This window comes from Pogona vitticeps, chromosome 13 (genome assembly GCF_051106095.1).
Source record: "Pogona vitticeps strain Pit_001003342236 chromosome 13, PviZW2.1, whole genome shotgun sequence".
NCBI lineage: Eukaryota > Metazoa > Chordata > Lepidosauria > Squamata > Agamidae > Pogona > Pogona vitticeps.
In genome coordinates, this window is record NC_135795.1 from 21,130,563 (window position 1) to 21,149,374 (window position 18,812).

An 18,812-nucleotide genomic window follows, 5' to 3' on the forward strand; every position below is an offset into this window, starting at 1 on the left:
AGGCAATAGGCAGGAAAGAGAGGCCTCCTGGATTCTATAAAAACCTAAATTCTGCACGAGGAGAACCAAGTTTATTACAGGTTATTGCTTTTTATCTCCAGGTGACTTTCAGGTATAAACTCGTAGGCATCTCCTCCTCCCTGCGTTGATCTTCACATCCATCTTGTGAGGTAGACCAAGGCTGAGACGGAACCACGCCGGTCACCAGTGTGTCCTTCCCCAGCAAAGTGGTGGAGAGGGTGGTGGCGGATCCCCTTCAGGCTCTTTTGGATGAAACCCATGCGCTGGGTCTGTTCCAGTCAGGCTTCAGGCTGTGTCACGGTAGGGAAACGGCACTGGTCACCTTGTTTGATGACCTGCTGAGGGAGGCTGACGGGCAAAACATCTTCATTGGTCCTCCTCGACATCTCAGCCGCCACGGTATGGTATCCTCCTAATAATAATAATAATAATAATATACTTTATTGTCATTGTAAGTATATACACAGTATACCATACAACGAAATTCACAGACACCCAGAGACCAGACACATGCACACACATAACATTCCCCAAACACTCCCCACCCACTAGAAATCCCCCACTAAAAATACAAACATCTACACCTCAGGCCAAGTAACACAGTCCAACTAATTGTTCACTACTGGTGGTCTTTAAGCTCATTATTAATTGCAATTATAGCTCTAGGATAAAAGCTATTTAGAAAACGTGTGGTCTGAGTCTTAATTGTTCTATATCTTCTGCCAGACGGTAACAATTCAAAAAAGTTATAAGCAGGATGGGAAGAGTCTCTCAGGATGCTGTGTGACTTCCTCAGACAGCGGGATGTGAAGATGTCATCCAGGGTTGGTAGCTGGAGCCCGATGATATTCTGGGCAATTTTAATGGTTCTCTGTAGAGCTTTTTTGTCCGCTACAGAGCTACTCCCAAACCATGCCAGAATGCCATAAGTTAGGACACTCTCAATGGTGCTACGGTAGTAGGACAGAAGTAAATGCTGTGATAAATTTAACTTCCCGAGCATTCTCAGGAAATACAGCCTCTTCTGTGCCTTCTTTATTAGCATGTTGGCATTTATAGTCCATGAGAGGTCCTCTGAGATGTAAGTACCCAGAAATTTAAAACTACCAACTCTCTCCAATTCCTCACCGTTTATGTACAGTGGTAAATGTACATTTCTCTTCCTCCTAAAATCAATTATGAGTTCTTTAGTTTTTTTGATGTTAAGTGTGAGATGATTTTCTTTACACCATAGTATCAATCTTTGTACTTCCTTTCTATAAGCAGACTCATTGTTCTTATTTATGAGTCCCACCACTGTCGTATCATCCGCAAATTTAATAATTGCATTGGTGTTATATAGTGGGGTGCAATCATGTGTGTACAGGGAATAGAGGAAGGGACTTAGCACGCAGCCCTGGGGAGCTCCTGTACTTAGTACCAGGGTAGAAGAATGGTGGGATCCCATCCTTACTGACTGTGGCCTATCTGTCAGAAAATCCTTTATCCACATGCAGATCTCCTGAGGTAATCCCAGGTTGATCATTTTTAAAAACAACCTATTTGGTAGAATGGTGTTAAAAGCAGAGCTATAATCCACAAACAACAGCCTCGCATAAGTTCCCTGTTGTTCTAAGTGGCTCAATACAGTATGGAGTACGATGGACACAGCATCATCAGTAGATCTATTTCTCCTGTATGCAAATTGCCATGGATCCAAAGAAGGTGGAAGACTAGCCTTAATGTAATCCAGCACCAATCTCTCAAAACATTTCATAATAACAGATGTTAAAGCTACTGGTCTATAATCATTGGGAGATACCACAGCTGACTGCTTCGGGACTGGCACTATAATAGATGTCTTCAGGCAAGTGGGGACAGAACACTGCAACAAGGATAGATTGAAAATATCCTAGGGAGGCTCTCCGCAATGGGAATCGGTGGCTTGGCCCTTGCCTGGCTCTGATCCTTCTTGGAGGACCGCCTTCAGAGAGTTCAGCTTGGGGAGAGTGTTTCAGCCCCATGGAGCCTCAATTGTGGGGTTCCGCAGGGCTCGATCATCTCCCCAATGCTGTTTAATATCTCTATGAGGCCGCTGCGTGGGGTCATCAGGGGGTGTGGAGCATCGTGCCATCAATATGCTGATGACACACACCTCTACATTTCCTTTTCTCCAGCTGCAGTGGATGCCGTTCTGTCCCTTCAACACTGCCTGGGGGCCGTACTGCAATGGATGCAGGAGAATGGGTTGAGGCTGAACCCGGACAAGATGGAGGCCCTGAGGGTGGGTGGCCCCTCCATCGGTGGCTTGGGAAACTCGCTCTCTTTTGGGGGGTTGACTCTCAGCGCGAAGAGTGAGGTTTGCAGCTTGGGGGTCCATCTGGACCCGGCGTTCACCATGGAAACGCAGGTGGCGTGAGTGTTCCGTTCCGCCAACTGCCATCTTTGGCGGATTGCCCAGCTTCGTCCCTATCTTGATGGCGGGCCCCTCACCACTCTGGTCCATGCGCTTGTAGTCTCGAGATTAGACCACCGCAATGCGCTCCACGTGGGGCTACCTTTGAGGTTGATGCGGAAGCTTCAGATGGTGCAGAATGCGGCGGCCAGACTCCTTAGGTTTCCGCGCTTTTTTTTGGATTTGGTTTTCTCTTTTTGTTTTGTTTTTTGCAGCCCCAGGGACTTGTAGTGTTTCATTTTAATTCTTTTGGTGATTTTTTTCCTTTGGCCAGAATGCATTTTACTGTACTGTATTCGTCTGCTTTTAAAGTTGGAAATGGTGTTCCAAAGGTTTCTTGGGCTGATGGAGGTCTAAAATGCAGCTTAGACTGAAGTCTCAACACACACACACACCCATGCTTTCTTTTTGTGATGAGGAGTTCTGTGATGGAAGGATGTTTGCTGATTGCTGGTGCAAGCCCTCCCTCTTTTAAATATAAAAGGTGTTTGGCTTGGTTGAAAAGGTGCTCCATTTTAAAGGTGCTCTATTTAAACGGTGTTCCCTCCTTTCCAGCTTTTTTTTAAATCCTAAAAAGCGCTTGGCTTAGTTTAAATCTGCTTGGTTTTAAAGTTTTCCTGTTGAAATGGTGTCCGTTGGTTCCCTCCGTGGTTTCCTGCACTTTTTTCATCTTAGGTTAAAAGCAGAAAAAAGAAAAAAATTCTCTCCCTAGTGATACAGGACGGATTCACCGGCTTTGCATCCGTTCCGATGGGAACCAATGCTTTGATGTGTAATTGGTGCCTCTACATAAGAACAAAAAATAGCCGGGGGTGTACTTTTACTTTCTACTTTCGTATTTTTTCCATCTTGATTATACTGATATTGTCAATGTAAATTGTTGTTTTAATTGTTTTTATGAATCATTTTATTGTGAGCCGCCCTGAGTAGTCATGTGTCTAGAAGGGAGAGGGGTAAACATCTAATAAATAAATAAATTAAATAGGCAGCAGGGTGGGTGAGTGGGTGGGGGACCCATCCTACCCCTCATTGTGACATCACTGAAACCTGGCCAACATTTTGGAGGAAAAGCCTCGCCTGCCCCAGTTGGGCAAGTGACCATGGCAGATGCCACAAGGTTTGCCTACCTGATTGTGATCCTTGGATCTCTGCTTTTAAACGAAGACCCTGGCCAGGCACCAGAACGCCAGAGCCGAGATCTGGGGGACCTCTTCGCCAGCCTGGAGGAGGAGCAACCCTGGCGGGACTCTGACTGGGATGCAAACGCCCAGCCAGTCCTGGAAGCCAGCCTGCCGTGGAGGTTCTTGAACACCTTCCTCCCACCGGAATCTGGAGCTTCCTGCCTGTCCCGCCGTCTCCTGCTCGCTTGTTTATCCGGACTGCTGCGGGTTTTTTTGCTGTGGATGGGAAACTGGCTCGCCTCACGGAGAGTGACGGATCAACGGCCTCAAGCTGAGGTTGATTCGAACCGGGAACCGGACCAGCATGGCGAGGGGTGGCTTCCCCTGGCTCGTCCGTCATCTTCCTGTTACGCGCTCGCTGTGCCAGGTACCAGGTCGTTTCAACGCCACGTTAAGTGGTTTTAAACGTTTCGTAGAACTGGGGCTTTGGGCTTTGGGCTTCGGGCTTCCTCCCTTTTCCTGATGCTTTCTCCAAAGGTTCTGCTCTCCGTGGAGGTGGAGGGAACCGAAGGGTGGTGTTGCCTCCTTGTGACACACCCCGCTGCCTCACCCATGAGGCGTTCCCCCCCCCATTTCCACCCAGGCGTGGCTGCTGGGGAGGCGTCCTTTCAGGGGCACGGCATGCCTGCCACGCTATCTTTGGCCAGGCCCTGTGCCTCCCCTGATCTGGCATCAGGCGAATGGAAGGTGGCCAGGGTGGCTCACGACAGCCCAAGGTTCCGATCGGCCCAGTGGAACATTCCGGCTGGGATCAAAGGCCCTGCAATGCAATGAGAGATTGCACTCCCAGCCATCATGAGTAGCAGCATCATGATGTTGTGTTCTTTCTCTCTCTGTTCTGCAGCTTCTGCCTCTACTTCTGGGGAGTGCCTGATCTCTGGATTCGACAGGTAGGGGAAACCTTCCCACTCCTTTGGGGGGGAGGGGTGGAAGTGTTCAAAGAGAAGAAGAGACACCCCCCCCCTTTTTAGCCCACACGAGCAAAGAAAAATCCACACATGAGTCAGACAAAACTATAAAAGTCAACGCTTTTATAGTTTTGATTGACTGAGCCTGGTATTTTTAATCATCACCATCATTAAGATGGCCTGCTCTCCCTGTCAGGAAGAAAAGAACACGGAGAAAACGCAAGCAGAAAAGAGGTTGCAGGGCTGGTCTACGAGTGAGGTTAGGCAAAAATCCTCACAAGCCTGCATTGCCAAGTCTTTTTGTCTCAAATGTTAGATCTCTACCCAACAAGATTGAGGAGTTGGAACTTACTATCTCCCTACAGAAAAATATTTGAGACTGTTGCGTTATGATCTTTACAGAGACATGGCTTGATTCTTCCATCCCAGGGGAGGTAATTGAACTACAAGGACGCAGAGTACATCGAGCAGACAGGTCTATTGAATCTGGAAAGAGCAGAGGTGGAGGGGTTTGTGTTTACACAAATGATAATTGGAGCACAGATGTTAAAATAATGGACATTCACTGTTCTCCTGATTTGGAGTATTTGGCAGTGAAATGCCGCCCCTTTTACCTGCCTCGTGAGTTTAATGTTGTTATAATAACAGCAATATATATACCTCCTGATGCTAACACAACCACAGCTTTGAGTTGTTTGTTAACTGCTATCAGCAAACAGCAGCAGGCCTACCCAGATGGAGTGCTGGTGGTAGCAGGTGATTTCAATCAAGCCAATTTAAAGACCGTCCTCCCTAACTTTTATCAGTATGTGGACTGTCCCACTAGAGGGGAAAATACCTTGGATCAGGTATATTGTAACATCATGCATGGATATATTTTTTTTGTTTTGTTTGTTTAGTCGTTTAGTCGTGTCCGACTCTTCGTGACCCCATGGACCAGAGCACGCCAGGCCCTCCTGTCTTCTACTGCCTCCCGGAGTTGTGTCAGGTTCATGTTGGTTGCTTCGCAGACACTGTCCAGCCATCTCATTCTCGGTCGTCCCCTTCTCCTCTTGCCATCACACCTTCCTAACATCAGGGTTTTTTCCAGGGACTCTTTTCTTCTCATGAGATGGCCAAAGTACTGGAGCCTCAGCTTCAGGATTTGTCCTTCAAGTGAGCATTCAGGGTTGATTTCCTTTAGAACTGATAGGTTTGTTCTCCTTGCAGTCCAGGGGATTCTCAAGAGCCTCCTCCAGCACCACAATTCAAAGGCATCAATTATTCGGCGGTCTGCTTTCTTTATGGTCCAGCTCTCACTTCCATACATCATGACAGGAAAAACCATAGCTTTGACTATTCGGACTTTTGTTGGCAAGGTGATGTCTCTGCTTTTCAAGATGCTGTCAAGATTTGTCATCGCTTTCCTCCCAAGAAGAAGGCGCCTTTTAATTTCAGGGCTGCTGTCTCCATCTGCAGTGATCATGGAGCCCAGGAAGATAAAATTTGACACTGCCTCCATATCTTCCCCTTCTATTTCCCAGGAGGTGATGGGACCAGTGGCCATGATCTTAGTTTTTTTGATGTTGAGTTTCAGACCGTTTTTTGCACTCTCCTCTTTCACTCTCATTACAAGGTTCTTTAATTCCTCCTCACTTTCTGCCATCAGAGTGGTATCATCTGCATATCGGAGGTTGTTGATATTTCTTCCGGCAATCTTAATTCCGGCTTGGGTTTCTTCCAGTCCAGCCTTCCGCATGATGTATTCTGCATATAAGTTAAATAAGCTGGGGGACAATATACAGCCTTGCCGTACTCCTTTCCCAATTTTGAACCACTCAGTTGTTCCATGACCAGTTCTAACTGTTGCTTCCTGTCCCGCATATAGGTTTCTCATGAGACAGATAAAGTGGTCAGGCACTCCCATTTCTTTAAGAACTTGCCATAGTTTGCTGTGGTCCACACAGTCAAAGGCTTTCGCATAGTCAATGAAGCAGAAGTAGATATTTTTCTGGAACTCTCTGGCTTTCTCCATAATCCAGCGCAAGTTAGCAATTTGGTCTCGAGTTCCTCTGCCTCTTCGGAATCCAGCTTGTACTTCTGGGAGTTCTCGGTCCACATACTGCTGAAGCCTACCTTGTAGGATTTTGAGCATAACCTTGCTAGCGTGTGAAATGAGTGCAATTGTACGGTAGTTGGAGCATTCTTTGGCACTGCCTTTCTTTGGGACTGGGATGTAGACTGATCTTTTCCAATCCTCTGGCCACTGTTGAGTTTTCCAAACTTGCTGGCATATTGAATGTAGCACCTTAACAGCATCATCTTTCAAGATTTTAAATAGTTCAACTGGAATGCCATCACCTCCACTGGCCTTGTTGTTAGCCAGGCTTTCTAAGGCCCACTTGACTTCGCTCTCCAGGATGTCTGGCTCAAGGTCAGCAACTACATTGTCTGGGTTGTCCGGGATATCCAAATCTTTCTGATATAATTCCTCTGTGTATTCTTGCCACCTCTTCTTGACGTCTTCTGCTTCTGTTAGGTCCCTCCCATTTTTGTCTTTTATCATGTTCATCTTTGCGCAAAATGTTCCTCTAATATGTCCAATTTTCCTGAACAGATCTCTGGTCTTTCCTTTTCTGTTATCTTCCTCTATTTCTTTGCATTGTTCATTTAAGAAGGCCCTCTTGTCTCTCCTTGCTATTCTTTGGAAGTCTGCATTCAAGTTTCTGTAACTTTCCCTATCTCCCTTGCATTTTGCTTCCCTTCTCCTCTCTGCTATTTCTAAGGCCTCGTTGGACAGCCACTTTGCTTTCTTGCATTTCCTTTTCTTTGGGATGGTTTTCGTTGCTGCCTCCTGGACAATGTTACGAGCCTCTATCCAAAGTTCTTCAGGCACTCTGTCCACCAAATCTAGTTCCTTAAATCTGTTCTTTACTTCCACTGTGTATTCATAAGGGATTTGGTTTAGATTATACCTGAGTGGCCCAGTGGTTTTTCCTAATCTCTTCAGTCTAAGCTTGAATTTTGCTATGAGAAGCTGATGATCAGAACCGCAGTCAGCTCCAGGTCTTGTTTTTGCTGACTGTATAGAGCTTCTCCATCTTTGGCTGCAGAGAATATAATCATTCTGATTTCGATATTGCCCATCTGGTGATTTCCATGTATAGAGTCGCCTCTTGTGTTGTTGGAAAAGAGTGTTTGTGATGACCAGCTTATTCTCTTGACAAAACTCTATTAGCCTTTGTCCTGCTTCATTCTGAACTCCAAGGCCAAACTTCCCTGTTGTTCCTTTTATCTCTTGGCTCCCTACCTTAGCATTCCAGTCCCCTAGAATGAGAAGAACATCTTTCTTTGGTGTCATGGATATAAGACGAAGCCATTGCCTAGCTTGGGACAGTCAGATCATATATCTCTTTTTTTGATTCCATCGTACAGAACCCTTGTTAAAAGAATCAGACCATCAATTAGAGAAATACAAGTGTGGCCAGTGGATGCAACTGAGCAACTTCAAGATTGCTTTAGGAGCACTGATTGGACACTGTTTGAGGAGGACAATGTTGATACTTATGCCTCGACAGTACTGTTTTATATCAAAAGCTGCATCGATGTTATTGCTACAACAAGACAAGTACGAGTGTTTTCTAACAACAAGCCTTGGCTAAATAGAGAAGTGCGCCTTTTATTAAAAGCCAGAAATGCTGCTTTTCATTCTGGTGATGAACTACAGTATAGAGAGGCCAGAGCTAAACTGAAAAGGGGCATTAGGGATGCCAAAGCTATGTACAGCCAGAGAATTGAACAACACCTTGAAAGTTCTGACACTCGCCGAGTGTGGCACGGCCTACGACAAATCACTGGTCAGAGTAACAAAAACAGTCTGTGTAGCAGCAGTGATTTTTTGGCTGAGCAGTTAAATCAATTTTTCAGCCGTTTTGAGGTGGAAACAGGAACAACCATTATTCCAGCACCTACTGTCCATAATACATCACTAGAATCTACAATCTCTGGATTGCTGCCTTGTCGTGGCGAAGGGGCTTGAGTAACTCAGAGAAACTATGGGCTATGCCGTGCAGGGACACCCAAGACGGACAGGACATAGTGGAGAGTTCCGACTAAACGCAATCCACCTGGAGTAGGAAATGGCAAGCCACTCCAGTATCTTTGCCAAGAACGCCCCATGATCAGAAACAAAAGGCTAAAAGATATGACGCTGGAAGATGGGCCCCTCAGGTCGGAAGGCGTCCAACATGCTACTGAGGAAGAGCGGAGGACAAGTACAAGTAGCTCCAGAGCTAATGAAGTGGTTGGGCCAAAGCCGAAAGGACGCTCAGCTGTGGACGTGCCTGGAAGTGAAAGGAAAATCCAATGCTGCAAAGAAAAATACTGCATAGGAACCTGGAATGTAAGATCTATGAACATTGGGAAGCTGGAGGTGGTCAAACAGGAGATGGCAAGAATAAACATCGACATCCTGGGCATCAGTGAACTAAAATGGACAGGAATGGGGGAATTCAGCTCAGATGATTATCATATCTACTATTGTGGACAAGAATCCCGTAGAAGGAATGGAGTAGCCCTCATAGTCAACAAAAGAGTGGGAAAAGCTGTAATGGGATACAATCTCAAAAATGATAGAATGATGTCAATACGAATCCAAGGCAGACCATTCAACATCACAATAATCCAAGTTTATGCACCAACCAGCATTGCTGAGGAGACTGAAATTGAACAATTCTATGAAGATTTACAACACCTTCTAGAACTGACACCAAAGAAAGATGTTCTTCTCATTCTAGGGGACTGGAATGCTAAAGTAGGGAGCCAAGAGATAAAAGGAACAACAGGGAAGTTTGGCCTTGGAGTTCAGAACGAAGCAGGACAAAGGCTAATAGAGTTTTGTCAAGAGAACAAGCTGGTCATCACAAACACTCTTTTCCAACAACACAAGAGGCGACTCTATACATGGAAATCACCAGATGGGCAATATCGAAATCAGATTGATTATATTCTCTGCAGCCAAAGATGGAGAAGCTCTATACAGTCAGCAAAAACAAGACCTGGAGCTGACTGCGGTTCTGATCATCAGCTTCTCATAGCAAAATTCAAGCTTAGACTGAAGAGATTAGGAAAAACCACTGGGCCACTCAGGTATAATCTAAACCAAATCCCTTATGAATACACAGTGGAAGTAAAGAACAGATTTAAGGAACTAGATTTGGTGGACAGAGTGCCTGAAGAACTTTGGATAGAGGCTCGTAACATTGTCCAGGAGGCAGCAACGAAAACCATCCCAAAGAAAAGGAAATGCAAGAAAGCAAAGTGGCTGTCCAACGAGGCCTTAGAAATAGCAGAGAGGAGAAGGGAAGCAAAATGCAAGGGAGATAGGGAAAGTTACAGAAACTTGAATTCAGACTTCCAAAGAATAGCAAGGAGAGACAAGAGGGCCTTCTTAAATGAACAATGCAAAGAAATAGAGGAAGATAACAGAAAAGGAAAGACCAGAGATCTGTTCAGGAAAATTGGACATATTAGAAGAACATTTTGCGCAAAGATGAACATGATAAAAGACAAAAATGGGAGGGACCTAACAGAAGCAGAAGACGTCAAGAAGAGGTGGCAAGAATACACAGAGGAATTATATCAGAAAGATGTGGATATCCCAGACAACCCAGACAATGTAGTTGCTGACCTTGAGCCAGACATCCTGGAGAGTGAAGTCAAGTGGGCCTTAGAAAGCCTGGCTAACAACAAGGCCAGTGGAGGTGATGGCATTCCAGTTGAACTATTTAAAATCTTGAAAGATGATGCTGTTAAGGTGCTACATTCAATATGCCAGCAAGTTTGGAAAACTCAACAGTGGCCAGAGGATTGGAAAAGATCAGTCTACATCCCAATCCCAAAGAAAGGCAGTGCCAAAGAATGCTCCAACTACCGTACAATTGCACTCATTTCGCACGCTAGCAAGGTTATGCTCAAAATCCTACAAGGTAGGCTTCAGCAGTATGTGGACCGAGAACTCCCAGAAGTACAAGCTGGATTCCGAAGAGGCAGAGGAACTCGAGACCAAATTGCTAACTTGCGCTGGATTATGGAGAAAGCCAGAGAGTTCCAGAAAAATATCTACTTCTGCTTCATTGACTATGCGAAAGCCTTTGACTGTGTGGACCACAGCAAACTATGGCAAGTTCTTAAAGAAATGGGAGTGCCTGACCACTTTATCTGTCTCCTGAGAAACCTATATGTGGGACAGGAAGCAACAGTTAGAACTGGTCATGGAACAACTGAGTGGTTCAAAATTGGGAAAGGAGTACGGCAAGGCTGTATATTGTCCCCCAGCTTATTTAACTTATATGCAGAATACATCATGCGGAAGGCTGGACTGGAAGAAACCCAAGCCGGAATTAAGATTGCCGGAAGAAATATCAACAACCTCCGATATGCAGATGATACCACTCTGATGGCAGAAAGTGAGGAGGAATTAAAGAACCTTGTAATGAGAGTGAAAGAGGAGAGTGCAAAAAACGGTCTGAAACTCAACATCAAAAAAACTAAGATCATGGCCACTGGTCCCATCACCTCCTGGGAAATAGAAGGGGAAGATATGGAGGCAGTGTCAAATTTTATCTTCCTGGGCTCCATGATCACTGCAGATGGAGACAGCAGCCCTGAAATTAAAAGGCGCCTTCTTCTTGGGAGGAAAGCGATGACAAATCTGGACAGCATCTTGAAAAGCAGAGACATCACCTTGCCAACAAAAGTCCGAATAGTCAAAGCTATGGTTTTTCCTGTCGTGATGTATGGAAGTGAGAGCTGGACCATAAAGAAAGCAGACCGCCGAAGAATTGATGCCTTTGAATTGTGGTGCTGGAGGAGGCTCTTGAGAATCCCCTGGACTGCAAGGAGAACAAACCTATCAGTTCTAAAGGAAATCAACCCTGAGTGCTCACTGGAAGGACAGATCCTGAAGCTGAGGCTCCAGTACTTTGGCCATCTAATGAGAAGAAAAGACTCCCTGGAAAAGACCCTGATGTTGGGAAAGTGTGATGGCAAGAGGAGAAGGGGACGACCGAGGATGAGATGGCTGGACAGTGTCTGCGAAGCAACCAACATGAACCTGACACAACTCCGGGAGGCAGTAGAAGACAGGAGGGCCTGGCGTGCTCTGGTCCATGGGGTCACGAAGAGTCGGACACGACTAAACGACTAAACACACAGAATCTACATCGACAGACAACCACTAGTACTGCAGATTTCAGATTTGAGACGCGCTTTCCAGAATATTAATATTCGAAAGGCAGCTGGACCAGATGGAATCATGGGACGAGTTGTTAGGGGCTGTGCTGCAGAATTAGCTGGAGTTTTTACGGATATTTTCAATCTATCCTTGTTGCAGTGTTCTGTCCCCACTTGTCTGAAGACATCTATTATAGTGCCAGTCCCGAAGCAGTCAGCTGTGGTATTTCCCAATGATTATAGACCAGTAGCTTTAACATCTGTTATTATGAAATGTTTTGAGAGATTGGTGCTGGATTACATTAAGGCTAGTCTTCCACCTTCTTTGGATCCATGACAATTTGCATACAGGAGAAATAGATCTACTGATGATGCTGTGTCCATCGTACTCCATACTGTATTGAGCCACTTAGAACAACAGGGAACTTATGCGAGGCTGTTGTTTGTGGATTATAGCTCTGCTTTTAACACCATTCTACCAAATAGGTTGTTTTTAAAAATGATCAACCTGGGATTACCTCAGGAGATCTGCATGTGGATAAAGGATTTTCTGACAGATAGGCCACAGTCAGTAAGGATGGGATCCCACCATTCTTCTACCCTGGTACTAAGTACAGGAGCTCCCCAGGGCTGCGTGCTGAGTCCCTTCCTCTATTCCCTGTACACACATGATTGCACCCCACTATATAACACCAATGCAATTATTAAATTTGCGGATGATACGACAGTGGTGGGACTCATAAATAAGAACAATGAGTCTGCTTATAGAAAGGAAGTACAAAGATTGATACTATGGTGTAAAGAAAATCATCTCACACTTAACATCAAAAAAACTAAAGAACTCATAATTGATTTTAGGAGGAAGAGAAATGTACATTTACCACTGTACATAAACGGTGAGGAAGTGGAGAGAGTTGGTAGTTTTAAATTTCTGGGTACTTACATCTCAGAGGACCTCTCATGGACTATAAATGCCAACATGCTAATAAAGAAGGCACAGAAGAGGCTGTATTTCCTGAGAATGCTCGGGAAGTTAAATTTATCACAGCATTTACTTCTGTCCTACTACCGTAGCACCATTGAGAGTGTCCTAACTTATGGCATTCTGGCATGGTTTGGGAGTAGCTCTGTAGCGGACAAAAAAGCTCTACAGAGAACCATTAAAATTGCCCAGAATATCATCGGGCTCCAGCTACCAACCCTGGATGACATCTTCACATCCCGCTGTCTGAGGAAGTCACACAGCATCCTGAGAGACTCTTCCCATCCTGCTTATAACTTTTTTGAACTGTTACCGTCTGGCAGAAGATATAGAACAATTAAGATTCGGACCACACGTTTTCTAAATAGTTTTTATCCTAGAGCTATAATTGCAATTAATAATGAGCTTAAAGACCACCAGTAGTGAATAATTAGTTGGACTGTGTTACTTGGCCTGAGGTGTACATGTTTGTATTTTTAGTGGGGGACTTCTAGTGGGTGGGGAGTGTTTGGGGAATGTTATGTGTGTGCATGTGTCTGGTCTCTGGGTGTCTGTGAATTTCGTTGTATGGTATACTGTGTATATACTTACAATGACAATAAATTATTATTATTATTATTATTATTATTATTATTATTATTATTATTATTATTATTATTATTATTATTATTATTATTATTATTATTATTATTATTATTATTATTATTATTTTATTATTATCATCTTAGAACTGCATTGCTGGAAGGGTCCCTCTGGATCACGGAATCCAACCCCTGTCAAGGAGGGACACATTTTGGAAATGCTTCTTGCTTCTTTCTCCTGCAACATATCAAGTGCTTCTTTCTTTCATTTGCAGCTATGAGCTCCCTTGGAAGAGGCAGAGGCACATTCCAGAGGGACAGATGGCAGAAATCACTTTCCCAGCAGCAGTGGAAACCCGTGACCCCAAAGGGGGAGTCTTTGAGGGGGAGGCCCACACGCAGAGCCTGCCCTTCCTCATCCTGAAGCATCGCGGAGAGAATGTGCTTCCAGCAAGCCCATCTTCTGAGAAGCCGCCCGAGCTGCCCCCTCCCCCTGAAGAACCAGTGGAGGCCCTCGTGCAGCCCCTGGAGCTGCCGGGAAAGGATGAGGCGGCAGCAGGACCACCGGATCGGAAAAGGGGAAGGGAGGAGGCCGGCGGCCTCCAGCTGGAGCTAGCGGGGACGCCGCGCTGCACGGCTCCCCCCGCTTCCGAAGAGAGAGAAGACGCGGAGGCCCTCAAGCAGCCCCGGGAACCACCCAGAAGGGGTGAGGCGGAGGAGACCCAGCCCCAGAGAGACTCCTCCTCCAGTGGGGTCCCCTCGCGGTCCCTTCACACATTGGGAGGAGGAGCAGCAGCAGCAGGAGGGGCAGAAGAAGAAACGGGAGGAGCCTCAACAAGCGGAGGAGCGGCTCCTGGTGCAAAAGAGGACAGAAGCCCAGAGGCCAGGTTCCAGCGGCCGGAGATCGAAGGTCAGCTGAGGTGCGCCCTCCTCACGGCCTCTCCCGAGGAAGGAAGGGAAGCCTCAGCACCGGGTCGGAAAAGGGGAAGGGAGGAGGCCGGTGGCCTCCAGCTGGAGCTAGCGGGGACGCCGCGCTGCATGCCTCCCACCCCTTCCAATGAAAATGAAGGCGCAGAGGCTCCAGGAAGCGGACGGCATGAGAGGAAGAGGCTGGGCCTCCAGGATTCTCCCGCTGCCCTGCCCTCCTCAGAGGCTCATAAGAAGTGGAAATGTGCCCGGCCAGAGACGGAGAGGGACCGGCCTTTCCGCCAGGGCGCCCCGCCTCCCTTCGTTCAGGAAAAAGTGGGCGCCGCAGATGAGACAAGGGGAGAGTGCCGCCGAGAGCGCCGAGGCAGAGGGGCGCCCCAGCCGTCAACCAACCAAAGAAGGGCCAAAGGAAGACGAGTCCGTCCTGGGCCAAGGTCGGGCTGCATCCCGTGGGCCAGCTTGTGCCTGGTGTGGGTCAAGACAAAAGCGAAACGGGGCGTGAACAGGCTGGTGGACCACCTGCGGCGCCGGCATCGGGCAGCCCCACACGATGACCTGGACCCACACCCAGCGGCCGGTGGCCGGAGCGCCCCTTGCCCAAGAGACCGGGTTGGCCAGTCCTTCTACACCATCCGCAGCCCGGTGGACGAAGCCAGGGCCCGAGTCGAGCGGGCCGACATCCAACCCATGGACCGGAGAGGCGCAGAGAGCGGGAGAGGGTTCACCGGGCGAGGGCAACCCCAGCCGTCCTCCGACCAAAGAGGGGGCGAAGTGGCACAAGGCCAGCCCAGCCCAAATGTGGATTCGTTTGCGAAGAGAATGATGGCCCTTTTGCGGCGCCGGCGCCGGGTGCCCCCACCCAACAACCTGGACCCGCACCCAGCGGCCGGTGGCCGGAGCGCCCCTCGCCCAAGAGACCGGGTTGGCCAGTCCTTCTACACCATCCGCAGCCCGGTGGACGAAGCCAGGGCCCGAGTCGAGCGGGCTGACATCCAACCCATGGACCGGAGAGGCGCAGAGAGCGGGAGAGGGTTCACCAGGCGAGGGCACCCCCAGCCGTCCTCCGACCAAAGAGGGGGCGAAGTGGCACAAGGCCAGCCCAGCCCAAATGTGGATTCGTTTGCGAAGAGAATGATGGCCCTTTTGCGGCGCCGGCGCCGGGTGCCCCCACCCAACAACCTGGACCCGCACCCAGCGGCCGGTGGCCGGAGCGCCCCTCGCCCAAGAGACCGGGTTGGCCAGCCCTTCTACACAATCCGCAACCCGGTGGACGAAGCCAGGGCCCAATTCAAGCGGGCCGACATCCAACCGATGGACCGGAGAGGCGTAGAGAGCGGGAGAGGGTTCACCGGGCGAGGGCACCCCCAGCCATCCTCCGACCAAAGAGGGGGCGAAGTGGCACAAGGCCAGGCCAGCCCAAATGTGGATTCGTTTGCGAACAGGCTGATGGCCCCACGCGATGCCCTGGATCCACACCCATCAGCCGGTGGACAGAGCGCCCCTCGCCCGAGAGACCGGGTTGGCCAGTCCTTCTACTCCATCCGCAGCCCAGTGGACGAAGCCAGGGCCCGAGTCGAGCGGGCCGACATCCAACCCGCGGACCGGAGAGGCGCAGAGAGCGGGAGAGGGTTCACCGGGCGAGGGCACCCCCAGCCGTCCTCCGACCAAAGAGGGGGCGAAGTGGCACAAGGCCAGCCCAGCCCAAATGTGGATTCGTTTGCGAACAGGCTGATGGCCCCACGCGACGACCTGGACCCACACCCAGCGGACGGTGGCCGGAGCGCCCCCCACCCGAGAGACCTGGTTGGCCAGTCCTTCTACTCCATCCGCAGCCCGGTGGATGAAGCCAGGGCCCGAGTCGAGCGGGCCGACATCCAACCCGTGGACCGGAGAGGCGCAGAGAGCCGGAGAGGGTTCAACGGGCGAGGGCACCCCCAGCCATCCTCCGACCAAAGAGGGGGCGAAGTGGCACAAGGCCGGGCCAGGCCAAATGTGGATTCGTTTGCGAACACGCTGATGGCCCTTCCGCGTCGCCGGCGCCGGGCGGAGCCACGCGACGGCCTGGACCTGCACCTAGGGGCCAGTGTCCAGGCCGACCCTCACCCGAGAGACGGGGTTGGCCTGTCCTACATCATCCCCCGCCCGGTGGACGGAAGAGGCGCAGAGAGCAGGAGAGGGGTCACCGGGCGAGGGCAGCCCCAGCCGTCCTCCGACCAAAGAGGGGGCGAAGTGGAACAAGGCCGGGCCAGCCCGGAATGGGATTTGTTTGTGAACCTAGTGATGGCCCCACACAATGACCTGCACCCCCACCCAGCGGCCGGTGGCCAAGGGGGCGAAGTGGCACAAGGCCCGGCCAGCCTGGATATGGATCTGTTTGTGGACCTACTGATGGCCCCACATGATGCCCTGGACCCACACCCAGCGGCCGGTGGCCAAGAGGGCGAAGTGGCACAAGGCCAGGCCGAGCCGGAGATGGATCCGTTTGCGATGGGGATCCGTCACTGGAATCTAGCCGAGTGGGAATTTATACGTGTCAATGGCATCAGGAGGGTGAACGCCTTGAGGGACCACAACTGAAGGCGCCGCAGGTGAGCCAGCGCGCCCCCAGGGCAAGGAGGTCGCAGACTGAGAATTCTCTCTCATTTGTAACCGCTGATGGAGGTTCTGTAGGCTTGTGATAGCCGAAATAAATTTCCAGGAGAGGACATATATTCCAAAGAAGAGAAGTATTGTCTGAGAAGATGGGGAAGTCGGTTCCTACTTCCTGAACAAGACATGAGGAACACAAAGCATTAAAGTTTTTTGGGAGGGTTTCGGGCTCTTTGGCCGTATTCTGAAGGTTGTTCTTCCTAACATTTCGCCATTCTCTGTGGCCGGCATCTTCAGAGGACTGGAGTAGGAACCCTGTGCTCTGGTGCAGTTGTTTGGAGAGTTGAGCATTTACAGGTATGGGATCAGTTTCGTCCTTTTCAAGAGATGGGTGATTATGGCAATCAGTGTGTTTTTGTTGTGCATGTATTGTTGTGATAAGAGGAGAGATTATCGGTCCCCGATTTTTCCGGTTGTTTTAGTCTGCAGTGTTTCTCATGTTCTTTGATTCTGCTGTGGATGCTTCGTTTTGTGGTTCCAATATATACCTGGACACAACTGCAAGGTATCCGGTATACTCCTGCAGTGGTGACAGGTTCCCTTATGTCCTTTGCTGACTGTAACATTTGTTGTATTGTTGTGGTGGGCTTCAATACTGTTTGTAGGTTGTGTTTTTGAAAAAGTTTCCCCACGCAGTCCGTGACCCCTTTGATGTATGGCAGAAATCCTTTATTTGTGGGTGGCTGTTTTTCTTCTTCAGTTCGGTGTTGTTTTCTTGGTTTGATGGCTCTTGTGATTTCATTTTTGGAGTAGCCATTTGCCTGCAGGGCCCAATTCAGATGATTGAGTTCAGTGCTGAGAAATTGAGCTCCACAGTTACCAGTGTTTTCATTATGCCTCTTCTTTGTTCTGGGTGGTGGTTGGGTTTTTTGTGTAGGTACCGGTCTGTGTGGGTGGGTTGTCTGTAGACTTTGTGTCCCAATAGGTCACTTTTGCGTTAGACCATGACATCTAAGAACGGGAGTTGGCCCTCTATTTCTTTTTCCATGGTGAATTGTATATTTAGGTGGATGGTGTTGAGATGGTTTAGGAATTCTTCCAATTTTTCTCCACCGTGGTTCCAAATTGCGAAGATGTCATCCACATTTCGGAACCAGACTGTGGGTGCGAAGGGTGCCGAAGCCAGGGCCTGTTTTTCAAAATGCTCCATGTAGAGGTTTGCTATAACCAGGCTGAGGGGGCTCCCCATGGCCACTCCATCTGTCTGTTCATAGAACTCGTTATCCCACCGAAAATAGCTGGTTGTTAGGCAGTGTTGGAAAAGGGCCTTGATATCTTCTGGAAAGATCTGCTGGATGAGTGTCAGGGTGTCCTTCATCGGTACAGTGGTGCCTCGTGAGACAAATGCCTCATGCAATGAAAAAATTGCAAGATGAAAGCTTCCCTTGCACCATCGGAACACTGGCGGGCGACTTCTGAAAGCGGCGATCACACTTAAGGAGGACCCCCGCCAGTCCTCCGATGGTGCAACGGAAGCTTCCAAAGGCCTCCAAAGCCAGTGATTGCAGCGAGGGGGCCCTGCCAGTCCTCCGATGGTGCTTCCCCCGCTCCCTACTTGGTAAGTGACTTTTTCAGACTTTTTTGGCCCATAGGAAACCATTAATTAAATTTCAATGCATTCCTATGGGAAACCGCAACTCGCATGATGAAACTTTAATTAATGCGTTCTTATGGGCCAAAAAAGTCTGAAAAAGTCACTTACCAGGTAGAGAGCTGGGGAAGCACCATCGGAGGACTGGCGGGCCCCCCCTCGCTGCAATCACCGGCTTCGGAGGCCTTCGGAAGCTTCCCTTGCACCATCGGAGCACTTGAGGGGGACCTCTGAAAGTGGCGATCGCAGTTGTGCAGGACCCCCGCAAGTCCTCCGATGGTGCTGGGCAAGCTTCCGAAGGCTTCCCCTGCACCATTGGAGGACTG

At 48.9% G+C, this 18,812-nt stretch overlaps 1 protein-coding gene and 1 long non-coding RNA gene across 3 annotated transcripts; one reads left to right on the top strand and one right to left on the bottom strand.

The window, feature by feature from the left end:
• Positions 1-49: 49 nt before the first annotated feature.
• On the bottom strand, positions 50-3,692 carry LOC140702538 (uncharacterized). Its single transcript, XR_012081740.2, has 2 exons — positions 3,583-3,692; positions 50-433 (listed from the first exon to the last, which is right to left on the bottom strand). It is a non-coding gene; the product is annotated as an uncharacterized LOC140702538 (long non-coding RNA).
• On the top strand, positions 182-18,333 carry LOC140702537 (uncharacterized). 2 transcript variants are annotated; one of them, XM_072982631.2, is made up of 3 exons: positions 432-4,003; positions 4,481-4,526; positions 13,595-18,333. In XM_072982631.2, the coding sequence occupies exons 1-3, from the start codon at positions 3,556-3,558 to the stop codon at positions 16,821-16,823; spliced, it is 3,723 nt and encodes a 1,240-aa protein (XP_072838732.2). In that variant the 5' UTR covers positions 432-3,555; the 3' UTR covers positions 16,824-18,333. The 2 variants fall into 2 exon arrangements, with proteins under 2 accessions (XP_072838733.2, XP_072838732.2); XM_072982632.2 differs by lacking the exons at positions 432-4,003; positions 4,481-4,526 and adding an exon at positions 182-321.
• Positions 18,334-18,812: the final 479 nt, after the last annotated feature.

Bases quoted from the DNA above. Each gene is read 5' to 3' on its own strand.
- LOC140702537 (XM_072982631.2), top strand. From the start codon at position 3,556: ATGGCAGATGCCACAAGGTTTGCCTACCTGATTGTGATCCTTGGATCT. The intron at 4,004-4,480 runs GTACCAGGTCGT...TCTGTTCTGCAG, and splicing joins TTACGCGCTCGCTGTGCCAG to CTTCTGCCTCTACTTCTGGG. The intron at 4,527-13,594 runs GTAGGGGAAACC...TTTCATTTGCAG, and splicing joins CTGATCTCTGGATTCGACAG to CTATGAGCTCCCTTGGAAGA.